This window comes from Ochotona curzoniae, unplaced genomic scaffold (genome assembly GCF_017591425.1).
Source record: "Ochotona curzoniae isolate NIBS_2020 unplaced genomic scaffold, NIBS_Ocur_1.0 contig_2404, whole genome shotgun sequence".
Taxonomy (NCBI): domain Eukaryota; kingdom Metazoa; phylum Chordata; class Mammalia; order Lagomorpha; family Ochotonidae; genus Ochotona; species Ochotona curzoniae.
In genome coordinates this window covers 6,042,373-6,061,414 of record NW_024465451.1, presented here as the reverse complement: position 1 = coordinate 6,061,414, position 19,042 = coordinate 6,042,373, and the positions used below count along the sequence as shown (strand labels likewise).

Here is a 19,042-nt window from a genome sequence, read left to right as displayed (position 1 = left end):
TGGTGAACTTAGCTGCTACTGATTCTCTCGCCCATCCCTGATGTGCCAATTTCCACACCAACTTAAGAGAAAATGCCAACCCAGTTTTGGGCAGATGAGCACAAACTAGACAGCACCCATTTCCTTCTATAAAAGGGAAGGTTGTGAGGATCTAGTTCAGGGACCTGAAGCACAAAGGAAGCAAGCCTGACCTCAGGCCTTACCTGTCATGCTCCTTGTCCACCAGATGATATCGTGCCCGGAAAGCCACCAAACGAGCATAGTAGGCAGGTGCTGGGATAGAGACAGAACGTGTGCATCGTACGTAAGTGTGGCACAGCTGGTATGTCAAGATCTGGAGCTCATCTGCTGTGAAGCGGTTGTCATCCCAAAGGACATAGTAATGGGAAGGTCGGCTGGTGCCCTGAGGACAGAAAGGTGAGGGGCCTCAGGTTGGACAGAGGAGATGGCTGATGATAAGGAACAAGATTAGAACACAGCAGACAGACACAATGTGACTAATAGCAACCTGAAAATATACTCTGCGTAACCAAGAGAACAATCCTGATGTGAATGTCTTTCAGTGATGAATGATGTATTTCACCAGCATTGGAAATAATCAATTCATTTGACCCAGTGGAAACCCCAGGACACAACTCGGCTACCTGGATGCCTGCGTGGCTGCAGAGATAGAAGTCAAACTCAAAGGGGTGGGTGATGTTGGTGTCCACAGTCGTCCCTGCTGGGATGTTACCACTCTTCCCAATCTGTATAGAGACAAACACAACCAAGATCCCAAGACCTGCCTGGCCCTAATTAGGGCCACGGTTGAATTCTATTCTGATGCCACCAAAACCTCAAGAGCAAAGAAAAAGGTGTTTTTCTCAGAGAGTACTGGGATTTAAAACAATAGTTTTCTAGAGTCAAACACATCTGTTTTTAAATTCTGGTTCTGCCATTTATTAGCTGCATCTTACCCATGCCACGTAACCTTCCTGAGGTTAACCTGGAGACAACAACAACAGTACATACCCTATAGGATTGCTGTGAGGAAGATGCCTTGTACACTGTCTAGCAATAAATGGTGGTTCCCTTTCCTTTCTCTGGGAGCTGGTCTACATAAGAGGACTATCCCAGGGAGTCAAGAGGAAAGTTTAAAGGGTAGAGGGGGACACTTAGGGAACCAGGAGAAGAAAGATCACTAAGAACTAGCGGAAAGGAAGGGACTAGGGAGGCTGGAAAGGAAAAGGACAAAATCCCTAAGCTTTATCTTCCCTATCAAAACTAGCAGATAGGAGGAAGGAACAGGCGCTCTCCTCAACCCCACACTCACTCGCTCGTTCTTATCAGCACAAAAAAGGCGGGTGTGATGGCGCTTCTGCACCACAATGTAAGTAATGCCAGGCTGGTAGTCCTTTTCCAGTTTGATGCAGGCATCACGAATGGCCAGCAGCTCATAGTGGAGGATCTAGACACAAGGGGAGGAAGGAAACAAAGACACAAAGCTCCTTTTGAGTTCATTCATTTTTATGAATTAAAGAATTGCCATCTGGGACATGGTTGATATGCTGACGCCTAACAATTACAGATGATAGTTCCCTCTTGAAAACTCGCCTTCACACTTAACCTGGTTGCTCTACTTCCCATCTAGTTCCCTACTTGGGGCCTGAGAAAGCAGTTCTTAGGGCCCTGCACCCATATAGGTTACCCAGAAGAAGCTTCTGGTTTCTAGTTTTGAGTTGGTTCAGCTCTAGCCATTGTGGCCATTTGGGGAGAGGACCAGCAGATAGAAGATTCATCTCTAGGAATTTGCCTTTCCAATAAAAATAACTTAATCTTAAAAAAATTTGCATGGTAGAAAAGGATAGACTTTGGAATCAATTTAAATTAGGCTTTTTAATTAAAAAAATTTTTATTAATTTAGTATTTATTACAAAGGTGACTTGGGGAAATCAAGCATAATGGTTAAGAAAACATTCTCTGAAATGAGACCATTGTATCTGATTCTCAATTCCACTGCTTATTAGCTTAAATGACACAGAAAAAAAAAATACTGACAACTCCAAGCGTTGGTTTCCTCATCTGTCAGCGGGCATCTGGCATTAGGTGGTTGTAAGATTTAACAGGATATAAATGAAGTACATAATGAGTGCTCAATGATTGGAAATTATACTACTACTAAATATAGCTTAGGAGACCAGTTTGTTCTACCAACTCATCTAAATAAAAGAAATGAAGGCTTAGAATGGAGAACAAATAAGAGGAACATTACAAGGGAAGATTAGTAGCAGCAGTGGTTCTTATACTAGGGTCTCCAGACCAGCAAATCTCTTAAGAATTTATGAGAATTCCAAATTCTACTGCTCCTACCAGATTCACTAAAACAGAAACTCTAAGAGTATAGCCCTATAGACTGCTTTAAACAAATCCTCCAGGCAATTTTGATGCATGCTATATTGAGAACCACTGGTCTACCTACAGTATTCAATGTGGACCAAATAGTAAATAGGCATCAAGGGCTTTCTGTTTCAAGGACTCTAAATACTATGCAGGCATTCCACTTTCTCAGTGGTGATCCCTGCCCCCAAAGCCAACCCCATTTTGCAAGTCCCCTAGGAAGTAGCACTCGTCCCAGTGCTAGCAGCTCTGAAAAGGTAGAATTGACTAGATTTCAGGACTCAACATGAAGGTTTCTGCCTTCAACAATGGGCTCTACCTGTGGGAGCTGGCCTTCAGGGACCCCGTCTCGGTAGAAGATGATGCGAGTAGGCTTGAAGCGGGTAGATTTGTAAAACTGGATGAGCAGCTCACGCACCATGTAGGACAAGTCTTCAATGATCTCCTGCCGAGGTCTCTGCACCCGCACAGTAGCACAGTATCGGCTGGGGTGGGCATCCATACTGCCTACTACCTGACGATCAAAGGGAACAGATCAGCTCCCAGAGAATCCACTCAACCTTCCTGACACACTGTGGGTTAGGAGGAAGGTTTCTTAGCAAGCAAATTGGGTAAATGAATGGGTAGGGCTGTAGATTCACGGAGCCCTCTTCATAATCATCATTCTACCAGACATGCAGAATTTACTCAATTCATCTGATGGGAATACCCACCTCTACTGTTGTTGTAGTCCATATAAAGCAAGTTTGTCAACGTCCAATCATAGCAGGTTCTAGATCAACTTGCTTTCCCTCTCCCTTGCAGAGGGCTGTGTAAAGGTCTGGCACTACCAGATTAGACTGTAACCTCACCTAGCCCCCAAGTTTTCTCTTTAGTTGCATTCAACTGCTAATCTACCTAGGAACCACAACTATAACCATGCTCTTGTGGCTGGAATCCAGGAGGGATGGCCTCACCAAAAATAGAAATAAGGACTATTTGGATTCCCTTTCAATTCCCAGACCCAAAGAAATGTGAGGGTTGAGGAAACACAAGTCACAAGGAAGGTCTGATTCTTAAGCAGCTGGAAGCCCCAGTGGGACAGGGAGCAGAAAAAGCAGGAGAGGAATTGGACAGACATTTAACCTACAAAATCAATGAGAGGTGGGGGATGGGCAAGAGAAAACGACAGTCCCAGCAACTAAGTAACTACCTTAAGAGAGATTCTAGAAAAGAGATACATAGTCACTTCCACATAGCCCAAGAGCAGACTTGGAGAGAAAGATAAAAATTCAAATGCAGACTGAGCGGTGGCAGACAGGGCTAAGTTTCCTGTCATAGGCTGTACATTCACCAATATACCTAATGAAAAGGACACTGTACAAGGTTAACTTTATAAAGGTGACAAGGGAGCAACAAACGAGGATGCTGAGCCAGTGAGCTGCAAGGAAATCTTACAAAGAGCCAAGAGCTAGAGAGGAGGGATGGAAATAATGTATGGTGTTTGGGACTTGAAGCCAAGAGAACTTTATGAGGAAGTTGGAAAGTGTCACTCACTGCTGTAATAGAAGGTTTTTTCCCATCCCCTGCTGGGGGGTGTGTAACATCTGCTCCCAGGAATATCACTGGCTGTTGAAAGACAGCAGAGCTGAGCAAGGAAGGAAAAAACAAAATGGTGAGGAATTGGGTCATCTCTCCCTAGCACCATCCAGCACCCACTCTGGTCTTTTCCCCTTTACGTCTAATTCACTCTCCCTGCCAGGGTCCTGATCTCCCCGTTAATCCCCAGCATGATACCTTGACAAGAACAAGTAGACAACAGAATTCATACCGCTGGTGTGGAACTAGGATGTTGTTAATGCCACCAAGTTTGACATTGATCTTGAGGCAAAGGTTGGAGAGAGTCTGAGGCGAGGTCTTGACCACGTTCTTCACCTGCACACACTGTGTAGCCATCCCCAAAAGCGTATCTCCAACACGTTTCACCTCAGCTACAGGCAGAGAGAATCAATTAGTGCACTCAACAGATATTCACTGATCGCCTGTTTAATGTCTGGCAGTATATAAGACGACAGGAAATACAATGGGAACCAGAAACGCACGAAGTGCCTATCTTATAGTGCTTATTATACAGTTACTAATTTGAACAAACATGAAAAAATTTAGCAACTGATAAATGCTACAACAAAGTTTCCTGGAACTATATATTCATATATTCTTTTTGAGACAATCTGAATTCCTGCTTTTTAATCATCCCATGGATACATCCCAGGGAATATATGAACCAGACAAATGGATACAGTAATTAGTTAGATGCTCAACAGAGTAGTCTGACATAGAGAAGCAGATTTTTGTAGTATTTTGGTATAGGTGGTTAAGTGAAGGCATGATTTTGATGTGATCAATAAGGAGGATAAATGGAAAGAGAAGAGGGCTTACATGGAAATCTTAAAGAACTGCCAGAATTGGCAGCACAGGAAGACATCTGCCGAGTAGAAAAATCTAGAGATAGAATAAAGTCCAAGACAGTATTGTATCATAAATGCCATGAAAAGTAAGAATGTTTAAAAAAGGAACAAGTAGTCACAAAGCCAAATGCAGCTAAGATATCAGGTAAAATAAGGAGCAGGAATGTCTTCTGGATTTAGTGATGTTGAGGCAAAAACTGTTTTAGTGAAATAATGCATGATCAACAAAGGTTTGGGTATGTTGTTGTAGGGAGACATGAGTATATTTAAAAAACCAACAGAATAATGCAAACATCCAAGGGAGATGGTATAGTCAGTGGCAAGCCAATTTTCCTGTAGAGAACATCCAGAATAATCAGATAAAATACAGAAGTCATGTCTCTGAAGGCAGTAGCTAAGGCCAAGACCTAAGAATTAGAGAGTCTAAAACTCCAGAGACAAGGGAAAACATCAGAGATGAACTCCATTCAGCAGCTCCTTTTATCCGGGTTATTTTCTTGATTCCGGGTGTGAGCAGCAGGTTAAGAATCCAAGCTTTGCAGCAGCAGAGAAACCACCAGCAGTCTCTCCTTCTCTCTATAAATCTGACTTTCCAATAAAAATAAATAAATCTTAAAGAAAAAACATATTAGTTAAAATAATAATAAACTGGACTACATTAAAATTAAAATGTTTTCAATAAGTCAATTAAGAGTAAAAAGATAAACCACAGGGATGTGTAACACATAACATATACAACAAAAGAATGATAAAGAACACCTCTAAATTAAGAAGGAAAAGGCAGTTCACTATTTAAAAACAGGAAAAATACTTCAGCAGTCATCTTATCAAAAAGATAATTGAAATAGACAACGCAGATGAAAAAACTCAATTTTCTATCAGTTATCAAAGAAATCCAATTAAAATCACACTGCAACAATACCATTAAACACTAATAAGAATGGTTACATAGATAATAAAAAAGGCAATGCCAAGTTTGAAAAGAATGTGAAACTATACATATACGTGTGTAGGGGTGCACCTACTTAAAATCCACTCTTATATATACACTTAAAAGGACTGGTATATATGTTAAAGGACATATACAAAATGTTCAGTGAAGCATTTTTATTTATCATTGCCAAATATTGGTAATAATTCCAAAATGTGTTTTAATATAATGGACACATGTAAGTTGTGCTATAAAATCATGTGATGGAAAACTGTAACAAACTACAACTAGACACAAGAAAGAAACCTAACATTGAGTGAAAGAAGCCAGACTAGGGGGACCGGTATTATGGCCCCCAACTAAAGTTGCTGCCTGCGACACTGACGTCCCATATGGATTCAGGGTCCTACCATAGTTAACTCTCTGCTAAGGCACCTGGGAAAGCAGTGGGAGATGGCCCAAGCGTTTGAGTCCCAGACATCATGTGGAAGACCATGATTCAGTCTGGCTCAAGCCCTGGCTGTTGTAGCCATCTGGGAAATAAACCAGTGGACAGAAACTCAGTTCCTGGGCCCAACGCGATGGCGCAGTGGTTAAGGACCTCGCTTTGGGGCCCAGCGCGGTGGCGCAAGTGGTTAAAGGTCCTCGCCTTGCACGCCCGGGATCCCATATGGGCGCCGGTTCTAATCCCGGCAGCCCCGCTTCCCTTCCAGCTCCCTGCCTGTGGCCCGGGAAAGCAGCAGAGGACGGCCCAAAGCTTTGGGAACCTGCACCCGCGTGGGAGACCCGGAAGAGGCTCCTGGCTTCGGATCGGCATAGTATCGGCCCGTTGCGCTCACTTGGGGAGTGAATCATCGGACGGAAGATCTTCCTCTCTGTCTCTCCTCTCTGTATATCCGCCTTTCCAATGAAAAAATAATAAAAATAATAATAAAAAAAAAAAAAAAAAAAGGACCTCGCTTTGCATGCCCGGGATCCCATATGGGCGCCAGTTCTAATCCAAGCAGCAGCCCCACTTCCCATCCAGCTCCCTGCCTGTGGCCTGGGAAAGCAGTTGAGGACGGCCCAAAGCTTTGGGACCCTGCACCCGTGCGGGAGATCAGACCAGCATAGCATCGGCTGTTGCGCTCACTTGGGGAGTGAATCATCGGATGGAAGATCTTCCTCTCTGTCTCTCCTCTCTGTATATCCGCCTTTCCAATAAAAATAAATCTTTTTTTAAAAAAAAAGAAACTCAGTTCCTGTATCTTTGTAACTATGTCTCAGATACATAAAATAAACCTTAAAAACAGCCAGACGCAGCACAAAATGTGTGTTATATATGACTCCATTTATATAAAAGTTCAGAAACAGGCAATGATATTAACAACCAGAACAGTAGTTACCACTGAGAGAGCTTTATAGGCACTGGTGCCTGACGTCAGAATAATGATCTCCTGGGCACTGGTTCCACTGCTATGACAATTTGTGAGCAAAAATTGAGATGGATGAACACTTAGGCTTTCTATATGAACAACTCAATTTAAGAGCTCACATTTTACAAAGGCCAATAGTACAAAGTTATTGGAGATGGAGTTAATTATACTAAAGAAAGGACGTGTGGTACAGTATCATCAGAATTGGATAAATGTGACTTTGTCCTTCTATACTCTCAAGAGAGAGCACAATACCAATGGGATCTTAATTTGCCCATGACAGAAAGAACGCCATTCTGTTGAGCTGCTCATGAGGGATAGACACTCCTTGGAAGTATCTGACTTATCTTTTGGCTGAATTTCTAGGCACAGTGCCACTGTCAGGGGATATCACTAAAGAATTTCATGTCAGTGAAGAAACACAAGGTCTTAACAATGATAGAAGGCTGACATGTAACACTGCCGAGCCCCAGGAAGGGGAAATTTTAAATAAATGCTGCTTTCGCAGGTATGCTAAACTCATATGCATGGATTTACAAAAGCAAATTTATCTCTTTAACCATTTTTCCACAAACACTCAGACTCCCAAAATAAACATCATTGGATTCTCCCTTTAATAAAAGGAACCAGAAACATGGAGACTTAACAAGGTAGTTCTTTAACAAGCATCCTTATCTCCCATCTCAGAATCATCAATTTAAAGCCCAAGTGAAATACAAACTGGAAAATAACAGGGTTCCCTTGATAAATGATTACTGAACCATCATATTGATGGAAAACTTGACCTTATGTGTACATGTGCAGAAGGAAGAAGGCGTCAAAGTAGAATCAGATCTAATCCATAATCAGAGTAGTATCAAGCAAGCTAGTAAATGTTCAGTGGCGAATATACCAGAAGAGTCCATAAAGAGACATGTTCACCCTAGACAAAAAACAATAACTAGCATATAAATTAGGTGTGGAAGGATTGGAGATAAATTTGAGGTCAAAAGTCTTCATATATGCCAGGCAAAAGCAAATTATGCAAGTAAAATCAGGGACTGGGAAACACAGATAAGGAATGAGCTTTTATATTAAGCACTGGGGTGCCAGGCACTGTGCGAGACGCTTTTTAAATTTTTTTTTCTTTCACATAATTAACTCATGAGCCTCAGAAAAGTTAGGTAATTTACCTAAGCCAGCAGACTAGCATAATCAATTGACTGGTATAACAACAGTTCTAATTTAGGAACCATTGATCATTCTAACATGTGTCAAGTACACAGTACAAGTAAAATGGGAAAAAAAAAATAATAGCAGAGTCCTGAACATTTTTAATGTAGTACTGAACAGAAAACACTGCATTTTCTTTTTTGGAAGCTCAAAGTGTCAATCAGTAACCACTTAATAAAGAGCTCGGGGGTCAGCACTGTGGCTAACTCAGTTCCAGCTGTTACAGCCATTTGGGGAGTGAACCAGTGGAATGGAAGATTTCTCTTTCTGAATCTCTGCTCTCTGTGTAAGTCTGCCTTTCAAATAAAACTAAATAAAAAATTTAAATAAATCTTTGTTGTTTAAATTTATTTATTCTCATTGGAAAAGCAGATTTACAGACGGAGAGACAGAAAGATCTTCCACCTGTTGGTTCACTACCCAGATGGCTTCAATGGCAGGAGCTCAGCCAATCTGAAGCCAGGAGCTAGGAGCCTTTTGGGTCTCCCATGTAGGTGTAAGGTTGCAAGGACTTGGGTCATCCTCCTCTGCTTTCCCAGGCCATAAGCAGGGAGCTGGATCAAAAGTGGAGCAGTCTGGACATGAATTGGCATCCGAATGGGATCCGAATCCATGCAGGGGATTTTGCGTGGGGATCAGCCAATTGAGGCATTGTGCTGGACCCCCAGTAAATTCTTGTAAAAAGGAAAATGTAAAAACAAAAGTTTAACAGGTGATGACAGAAACAATGAAAAGGGATGAGAATTTCAACAGAAAGCAAAGGTGAAAAGTAAAAGCAGGGGACAGAAACATGAAAATACTGAACATTCCTGATAATGACAAAAATAAGCAAAAATATTCAGTAGTCAAGGGAAAAGGAAAATTTGGAAAAGTCACTGGTGATCCTTTGCAGAGGCAGTTTAAGACACAGGGAACTAGAGAACAAGATAGAGAAAAATCTAAGAAGTTAAGTGGATGGTAAAGTAAGCTCAAAGAATGAAGAGAACTCATTCATAAGGTTTGATCTAGAAAACAAGAGAACAAAAGCTATCGGAGAACATAACATTGCGATAGTATGCCCTTAGATGTGGGCATACTGAGAGTAAAATGGGATGCAGTCCCAAAGGCAGCAAGAGTAGATGGAAACAAGAACATGTAAGAGTGCAGCCAAGGAAGAGCACAGCACCCCCTTGGAAATCTGAAGTAAAGAGGTGGACAATGGAGTAAAAGAGCTGAACCAGAGAGGCATACAGTCATTCTTATTCTAAATAGAAGCAGAGGAGAAGAAAAAACTGCTCAAAAAGCCCCGTCATTGTTAGGCAACAGGCACTAACAGAACTATCATATATTCTGTTTGGAAGTGTTGCACAGATCTCAATACACATTGCTAAGAAATATGAACTGGGGTTCACCCATCTCTACAACTGGACCAGCTAAGCAAAAAGATACCACTAAACGTTATTGGGAGGGAATGTGAGCAGGCAGACAGGGTCTGGTGACTTAACGGCTCCAGGCTGCTGCTCCAGAAGTGAGTTCTGACATTGAGGAACAGGTCTGGTTAGGGGCAAGAATCTACATTGGGTCCTCCTGAAGACCTGCAGGGAATGACCCTGAGAAAGGCTCTATCATGAGTGCTGTCCCAAAAGAACTGTACCATACACTGGTGTCTTTCCTGGCAGGATGACGATGATGAGCTGCAGCCCTGAGTAGGTGTTCTTGAGATGCCGGAACATGGGCTCCACACTGTCTGCACCCTGTGCGTACTTGCAGAAGCAGGGCTGGCCCTGGATAGGCATCCCTGCATCCTTGGAAATCTTCCGCAGCTGGTCTGTGAAGTTCCTGTAACACAAGCATGCTCATGACAGGAAGTTGTGAGTCTCATTCCATATCTCTAACCAAATGACTCTGATATAGGTGCTCCCCACTGTGAGGCAATGAGAGATTCCAACATTAATGGACATAGCTAGTTTTTTAAAAATCCCATAGTTAACACATGACAGAGCTTGCTAAGCGCTCACTCTAGTATGAACAAAGAACTAATGTAATGCAGAGAAGGTGTCCGTGGGAATTCCCAGCATTTTCACCTTATCCCAACCAAGTAGCCAATTACAAGTGCTCCATTACATGATGAAAAAAAAAAAAAAAGGCAGATAGATGCCCAAGATAAGATCTTCTTGCTCAAAACAAATGAGTTTGCAACAGTGATGGGAGCATAGCAGACATTTAGTAAAATATGAGTTTCCCCCTCCCTAACTGGATCTTTGGAGTCTAATAGCTAACTATTCAAGTTATATAAATATACTGACAGATTGAAATGAGCAACAGAAAATTCAATTTGTGAATCTTTGCAGTAAAGCAAGAGCAATAACGTACAAAAGGAGAATAAAAGCAAATGTTTAGGTATATAAACCATCAATGACAATTTAGTGAGGAAATAAATTTTACCATATATTTGCAAAATACACAAAAAAGGTAAACACAATGTTATAACATTTAAATCATTTGTATGCACATACAGGTATATAAAATATGTGACTGCACAGAAAGATTACAACAATTCATGCCAATGATCATATCAGAAAGCAGGTACTGTGACACAGCAAGCGAAGTCGCTGTTTGGGATACCCAAGTTCCATTATCGCAGTCCTGGCTTACTCAGCTTCCAATACAGCTCCCTGCAAATGCAGCTAGGAAGCAACGCACAAAAGCCCAAGTGCCAAAGTTCCTGTGGTAGACCTGGATGTAGTTTCCAACTCCAACACGGCCCCACCTCAGCTGTGGCGGCCATCCAGGGAGTGAACAAGCAGTCAGAAGACAGTATGCATACTCACTTGCTCTCAACTCTGCCCTACAGAAGGAAGAAGGATGCTTGGATGGACATACAAAATTGCCAAATTTATGTTACTTTCATCAATTTTTCAGTTAGTGAGAGAAAGAAGACAGATCTTTCATGAGTTGTTTCACTCTTCAAATGATCACAACAGCCTGGGGCTGAGCCATGCTGAAGAAACCAGAACTCCAGGTGTCCATCCAAGTGGATTCCAGGATCCACTCAAGTCATTACCTGCCACCACCTCCCAGGGCGCCAACAGTGGAAACTGGAATTGAGAGCAGAGCCAGCACTTGTACTCAAGTATTCTACATGAAGTATGGGATTCCCAACCACAACGCCAAATATCTGTACCTTATTTACTTTAGAAAAACATGTAAGGCAAATATGACAAAACTGGATGATAGTACATGGGTATTTACTATTATTCATTGCATCTATTATTTAAAAAATTTTTTTTCTGGGATCACCTCAGACTGTTTCTTTGGAAATTCCTCCAACTGAACTGCTGATCCCAGAACCCCAACCATGAAGAGACTAAGTCAGCCAGTAGATTCTGAAAAGATTTCATCATGCTCAGAACGACGAGACTGGCAGCAATTCAGAACTGTTTAACTATCAAAATACTTGAGCAGGACCCTCAGAGCATGCCTCACATCGGGGACCAGGGATGGGTGGGGAGGCTGGGTGGGGCTTTTCCCTTTATTTCTCCACTGACCCCAGATACAGGGAAAAAAAATGATATTTGGAAGCCCTTGACCCTTTGTACCCTAATCAACTAAGATTATTAAAAAAGAAAAAAAATGTGGAAACAATGGTCTTACCCACTTTCCTATAGTCCTTGACCCTTTGTGCCCTAATTTAAAAAAATTTTTTTTTTCTTTTTCCAGTGGAGTTTGATACAGCAGATATAAGCCCCTGCTTGTAATGCTGGCATCCTGTATCAGAGTGTTGGTTTGATTCTCAGTTGCTCTACTTCCAGGTGAACCTCCTATTACTGTGCTGGGAAAGCAGTAGCAGATGACTTAAGCCCTCAAATCCCTGTTGTCCATGGAGGAGATTAGGATGCAGTATCCGGCTCTTGCCTTTGCTTGGCCCAGCCCTAACTGCTGTGGTTATTTGGAGAATAAACCAGAAGGTGAAATGAGTCTCTCCCTGCCCTTCAAACAAACTCCTTAAATAATAGTAATAATAATGTTTCAAAATAAAGTTAGAACAAGCATATAGAACCTAACTATTTATTATGAACTACTAACAGTACTCCTTTGGTGCCTTGCCTGCAACTATAGTATAATTACTAAAACGGTTTAGTGTGTTACTAAATTATATCAGTAGTAGCTGGTCTGTGTTTTAAGGCAAGTGGGTTTTTTGTTGTTGTAGCTTAAGATTTATCTATTTTTATTGGAAAGGTATATATACAGAGAGGATAGACAGAAAGATTATGAATCCCATTTTACTCCTCAAATGGACATAAAGCCAATGCTGAGCCAATCCGAAGCCAGGAGCCAGGAGCTTTCTCCAGGTCACCCATGTGGGTGCAGGGTTCCAAGGCTTTGGGCCACCTTCCACTGCTTTTCCAGGCCATAAAATGGGAACTAGATGGGAAGTGGAGCAATCAAGACATGAACTTGGAGGGGGTACCCAGCAGAGCCATCTCGCCAGCCCCTAAGGCGAGTGATCTTCCCAATTATGTCTCTGCTACAAGACCACACTTGCTATCCTGTTTCCAATACTGGCAGCAAAAATGTATTGAGAGATGTTTATGATAGGACTCACGAAACTTGTCCTAAAAGTAACAAGGGTTCAACCCGTACTCTTTCATGCATCCCTAATTACCAGTATCTCCAAGTCCATAGCAACAGCCTCCCGTCTTCCCTCCCACCCCTGTCTCACTGGAACAGAGGCCCTTCCTCTATGTTCTGGATCCCGATTCTTCACCCACATGAAGTGAGGTTGCTCCATTTACTTTCCAGTTTCTTAGAGTTCTGTTTTTATCCTCTGCTTACTACACATACTCTCCCTGGACAACCTCATACACTACCAAAGCCTCAGAAATCTATCTTTAGCCCAAAATCATTCCACTGATCCACAAGTGCAAGCTACATTCTTAATCCCTGTTTCTATAGGTCAGTGAAAGAAGGAGATGCCTAGTGACATGACCCTTTCCAAGTTCCAGGCTAGGTTTATCAATTTCTGGCAACCCAATATGGTCAAAACAACCCTTAAGAATGATCCAAGAAAGCTGACTGTCCCAGAGCACAGAACTCCATTATTCTCATCACTTCACACAATGGCAAACCTCAATACTCTTTCCCACCCCTAGCACACACAAACCCTACTCTACACCCAGAGAATGACTTGCGAAAACTTTAAAAGACCACAGGAACCATCTAACTGAACACTTTAATTGGTTGGATTTTATGATATTTTAAACTTATCTCAATAACATTTTTTGTTTGTTTTTTAAAAAGACTGCAGGGGAAGGGCCAATGATTCCTTCACTTATTCATTTACACCCTGGAGTTATCATTTTCCTAACCTGTTTCCTTAAACCAGTTGACTATATTGCTTTCCTCATTGATGCTGTCCACACCCAGATGCTCAACCAAGGGAACAGAGGCCCTGACAATTCAAGTTCATTTGATTAACTGGGAAAAGACTGAACCAATTCTGTATATGACGGAAGACAGGTCAGAGGACCTAATGAAACAAGGTGCTTGTTTCCAATGGAGAACAAATATTTTCAAGTTCATATCTGATTTGATCCCAACTCAGACACTTTGACTATGTACAAGCTTTGGACAAATTACTTAATATCTTTGAGGCTCAGACTCCTGCAAAATGGAAATACCACCATCTACTCTACTGCAAAGATGAAACGAGAGAAGAAACATTAGGAATTTAAGTACAATGTTGGTATAAACATTATGATCATCACTACTGCTTATTACCAATGATAATAGTTACAAAAGTAAGTATTCTCTTGGGAGATTCATGCCCTTAAAATCATCTCTGCCGGGGTCAGCACAATAGTGAAGTGGTTAAAGTCCTCGCTTGAATGCACCAGAATCCCATATGGGCGCCGGTTCTAACCCCAGCAGCAGCCCCACTTCCCATCCAGCTCCCTGCCTGTGGCCTGGGAAAGCAGTCGAGGATGGCCCAAAGGCTTGGGACCCTGCACCCATGTGGGGGACCTGGAAGAACTCCTAGCTCCTGGCTTCAGACTGGCTCAGCTCCAGCTGTTGCAGCCACTTGGGGAGTGAGCCATCTGATGGAAGATCTTCCTTGGACGGAAGATTTTCCTCTTCGTCTCTCCTCGTCTTTGTATATCTGCCTTTCCAATAAAAATAAATAAATCTTAAAAAAAAATCTCTGCCATAGATATCAAAGTCTCATAACTACAGACTGACAAAAGGGGAGCAGGTAAAAACTTGAGCTAGATAGTTCAGGCAGATAGTCATGACAGAAAGCCAAACAGCTGGTCAACTTAGCCCTTGGATGATGGGGGAAACAGCTCTAGGGTCCTTCCCTCCCTTCCAACCCAATACCCAGCCCTCCTTACTTGAGCACCTCTTCTCGACACTGTTTTTGGGGTGCGAAGCAGGCAATGGCCCAGACTTTGATCTCAATCCCATTGTAGAACTGTTTTCCCCGCATGTCCCAGACACCCTGATTGGGTGTGGCAATGGCCCGGTTCTGGGGATAGACAAAGGGGGTATCCAGGTGAGCCTCAATAGCATCAGGTGGGAAGGGGAACAAAAACCCCTGGCTATACAGCCCATCCACCCACAGAGGCCCCAGAGATGTTGTGTGGCCCTGACCCTGCTCACCCGGCCGCCGTACTGCAAGATGGGCGCCGGCAGCACTCGCCCTGTCACCTCCGTCATGTCATCCTTTACTTTGATCCCAAATTCCTGGATGTAGGGATCCAGGTTGTAGCTGGCATTCTTCATCTACAAGGCAAAAGAATAGGATCTTAGCAGAGATGCATTTTGGCCATACTACTTATCCTCTGGGTCTCCCAAGACAGAACCCTAGCAAGAAGACAGGGCTTGCAAGAAGAGCCCTGCAAGTGGGAGAAGTGGAGGAAGAAAATAGGAAAGTCATACAGACAGGCACAAAGCATCTCTAGGGCCAGGGGACCAGAACAGCCCTGTGCAGTCCCAGGCAACAAATTGAGACTTGAGCTTCCCTGACACATTAAGGCCCGTGTGCTATCACAGGCTCCAATGACCCAGCAAGAAAGCATGCACTACTGTGCTGTCCCACTGACCAGTCGGCTGATCTCCTCCTGTCGGTCTGGGGCCGAACGTGCCGTAGCCTTTATCATGGTGGAGGTCTGGTTGTCAGTCAGCTTCTTAATGCAGCGCTGCCCAGCCACAATGTTACACACCTGAGGAAAGGAAAAGGACAGCAGGCTCTTGCTTGAATACTGTCCATTCTGTACCCAGAGCTCCACAGTAAAGGAAGTAGACCTAGGTGGTCAACCATAGGAAAGGGACTGCAAAATCCCTTGTGCACCCATATGCTCTGCTTTGAAGTCTTGGTTGACAGATACATCAGAAAATATGTATGCATGATACAAAAGGTAAGACAGCTGCTTTGTCAATAAAAAGTTGGAATCCAGAGCCACCACTAGATTCAGGTTACATGTGCTTTAAAGAGAAACAGTAACAATCTGAGAGGGTTGTTTGAGATCAAATGCAATTAAATACTTAGGGGGTCAACAACAGTTAGAGGACATCGTAAACATTAAGCTGTAGCATACAATTACTATACCAAAGGACCGTGTGGAGCTTTCCTGAATACTGGAAAACCCAACACATCCAAGCTAGATTCCTAAGACATCTCTCCCTGACGTTGGCAGTTAGTTGTTCCTTTCGACAACCCACCAGGAAGACCACAGCTGGTTCTAAACTTGAGTCTAGTCTACAGGCAGTCACTGGGTATACAGGCTCATAGAAATCACTGTCTCTGTTAGCTTGCATTGAAATTTGTTGGTGTGAGGGATTTCTTGGAGCCAAGGCTATCTACTGATCCAAGATTCTTCTCCAGATACTATTGTCAGGAGGTCACGAACAGGAAGGCTTTGTAGTAGGATGGACAGCCAGCAAGTTTTCAGGTCTGTGCATGAAGTCCAGCTTAGTCACTGCTAGGTACCGTGGGCAGTTCTTTTAATCTGAGACTCAGCTTCTTTAATTTCAGACATGGAGAAAAAAGAACCTTAGCTATCTCAGAAGTTGTGAGGATTTGGAAGAGATGAAATCTATCACCTGCTCTCACAAAGTTAAAGTGCTGTAAGTACTGGTTCTCTTCCAAATTTCCAGAGTTCACGATCAACAACGAGGGGGAAAAAAACAGGTAAATGTCAGTTGCCTTAAAATTCTATATTGCAAATAATACATAAAATAGCCAGTTAACAAAAACCAATAATTGTTTAAATTTTCAAGGTTGCTCTCTTAAAGTTGCATTAAAGTTGTAATATTCAACAGTTGGTTATAGCTCTAGAATTAACTTTACGGATGCAGTAAAATCAGAAACCTTTTGAGTCACCGATGGGAATATAAAACGGTGAAAAATGATATGATGATTCCTCAAAATGCCCTTTTAAGTTTGAACAGATACTTAATACACCTTCATTCACAGCATCATCATTCATAATAGCCAAAACCCAGAAGCAATCCAGGTGTTCACTGAAGGATGAAGGGATATTTAAATGTGCCAGCTAACTACACACACACACTCACATACACAATGGGATATTTTACCTGGCCTTGAAAAGAGGGTTCTAACATGTAACAACAAAAATTTTGAAGACATTTTCTTAAGTAAGTCAGTTAAGAAAGGACAAATACTTTTATTCTACTTTTATGAAATACTTAGTATGCTCAAACTCACAGAAACAGGAAGTAGAATGTTGGAAGCCAGTGGCAAAGGGGAGTTATTTAATGGCTATAATAGCTTTTGTTTGAGATGATGAAAAAGGTTCCATAGACGGATGATTGTAATAGTTGTACAATAAAATGGACTTAATTTCACAGAACTGTATACTTAAATACGACCAAAAATGTAAGTTTATCAAAAAAATTATTAATATGGCAAGTTTTACCATAATTTGAAAAAAAAAAGACTATATGCAGGAATGAACCATGTTTTGATTTTGGTGATACTTCTACTGGCCTGGATAACTTTTTAGTAAGGAAGACACAAATGTAGACTGGAGACACTGGCTGTTTCAAGTTTGTAGCTAGGAGATTTAAATAATCCATACTGTTCTTCTCCCTACAACCTTCTATAATGGATTCCTGTTATAACCAGAATAAAATTTTACTTGACAGAAATTAGAATACTTGTTTATTGTTGAAGGGGATTATAAAATGACATCTGCACTTTGAGACACAGTTTGGTTGCTCCTCCAGATGATAAACACGGTTATGGACAATTTCACTCTTGGGTAAACATCCAAGAAAAATGAAAAAATGCTCACACAAACACATACATATGACTCTTTACAGCAGCTTTATTCATAATAGCCAACAACTCAGAGAAATAACTCAAATGCCCATTAGCTGTTAAACGAACTAAATTTGATAGATCTAGGGGCCAGTTTGTGGCGCAGTAGATTAAGTTCCTGCCTGCAACACCAGAATCCTAAATAAGCACAAGTTTAAGTCCCAGCTGCTCCCCTTCTGATCCACTCCCTGCTAATACTCCTAGAAAAGCAGCCACAGCTGGAAGGAGATATGGGCCTCGGCACTCATGGAATTCCAGGGTCCTGGCGTTGGCCTAGTCCAGCCTTAGTCATTGTGATCATTAGAGAAGTGAGCCAACAGATGAGAGCTGGATCAATCTCTCTTCTCTTTCTCTCCTTTCTGAATGCCCGCCCTTCCTCTCCCTCTCTCTGTAACTCTCAAATAAAGATTCATCTATGCAATGGAACAAAATAGATGAAACTTAGAAACAAGTAAAAGAAGCTAGTCACAAAAGATCATATCACATTATTCTATTCATATTATATGTCCAAAATAGATGAATCCACAGAGACAAAAAGTAAATAAGCAGTTATTAAGGGATCGGCAGTGACTGTTAATAACTACGCTTTTCTGGAGATGACGAAAATGTTCTGGAACTAGACAGTGGCTATGACTGTATGATTCTATGAATATGCTTTTACAAAACCCACTGAATTGTATATTTTAAGAGAATAAATTTTATCATATATGAACAGTATCTTGCTACAACTACTGTTTTTAAAAAAATCCCCACGTAGCCACTACAGGTTAGATAATTTGAACCTCCACCTCCAACATCTTAGTTTCCCCCTCCCAACACATTCTAGACACTAGGGCCTTCTGTCTGTCCCTTTTAAAGCCTTTGGACTTGCTGTCCCTCCTATCCGGAAAGCTCTTTCCTTGCTGATTAGAATTCAGGATACAGCTCCCAAAGGTCTCCTGAAAGATCTTCCTTAACAATAACCAAAGTAACTCTATCCCCTTTATTTTGTTTATTGTTCTTAAAGCACCTATCACCACCTAAAAGTATCTTCCATGTTTATCAATTAAAATGGTCTATCTCAGATGTAAGCTCCATGACAGCTAAGATTTTATCTCCAGATTCCCAGACCTTAAAAGGAGTGCACGACCCCATAGCAGGAATTCAATAAACGTTTGTTAAATAAGCAATAAAATTCAAGATCTAAGTCATTACATGAATTATTCACCTTGTAAACCACTATTTAAACAGAAATAATGTTAACTGGCTAGCAAATCTCAGTTTGCAATAGATACCATCTAGTATTTACTTAGCTGGGATCATCCCAAAAGGCTTCTGTTGATACTTCAGAGAATATATT

At 41.8% G+C, this 19,042-nt stretch overlaps 1 protein-coding gene across 2 annotated transcripts in view; it reads right to left on the bottom strand.

Moving 5' to 3' along the window:
• AGO1 (argonaute RISC component 1) overlaps positions 1 to 19,042 on the bottom strand; it is a 36,657-nt gene that overhangs the window by 4,716 nt on the left and 12,899 nt on the right. The window contains exons 9-18 of one of the 2 annotated variants that reach the window (XM_040974198.1): positions 15,464 to 15,583; positions 15,021 to 15,143; positions 14,753 to 14,886; positions 10,015 to 10,199; positions 4,187 to 4,346; positions 3,913 to 4,003; positions 2,696 to 2,890; positions 1,313 to 1,447; positions 645 to 746; positions 204 to 403 (exon numbers count right to left, since the gene is read on the bottom strand). In XM_040974198.1, the coding sequence (XP_040830132.1) occupies positions 204 to 403; positions 645 to 746; positions 1,313 to 1,447; positions 2,696 to 2,890; positions 3,913 to 4,003; positions 4,187 to 4,346; positions 10,015 to 10,199; positions 14,753 to 14,886; positions 15,021 to 15,143; positions 15,464 to 15,583 (1,445 nt within the window). Of the gene's footprint in view, positions 1 to 203; positions 404 to 644; positions 747 to 1,312; positions 1,448 to 2,695; positions 2,891 to 3,912; positions 4,004 to 4,186; positions 4,347 to 10,014; positions 10,200 to 14,752; positions 14,887 to 15,011; positions 15,144 to 15,463; positions 15,584 to 19,042 lie in introns of both variants that reach the window. The other variant, XM_040974197.1, reaches the window with a different exon arrangement.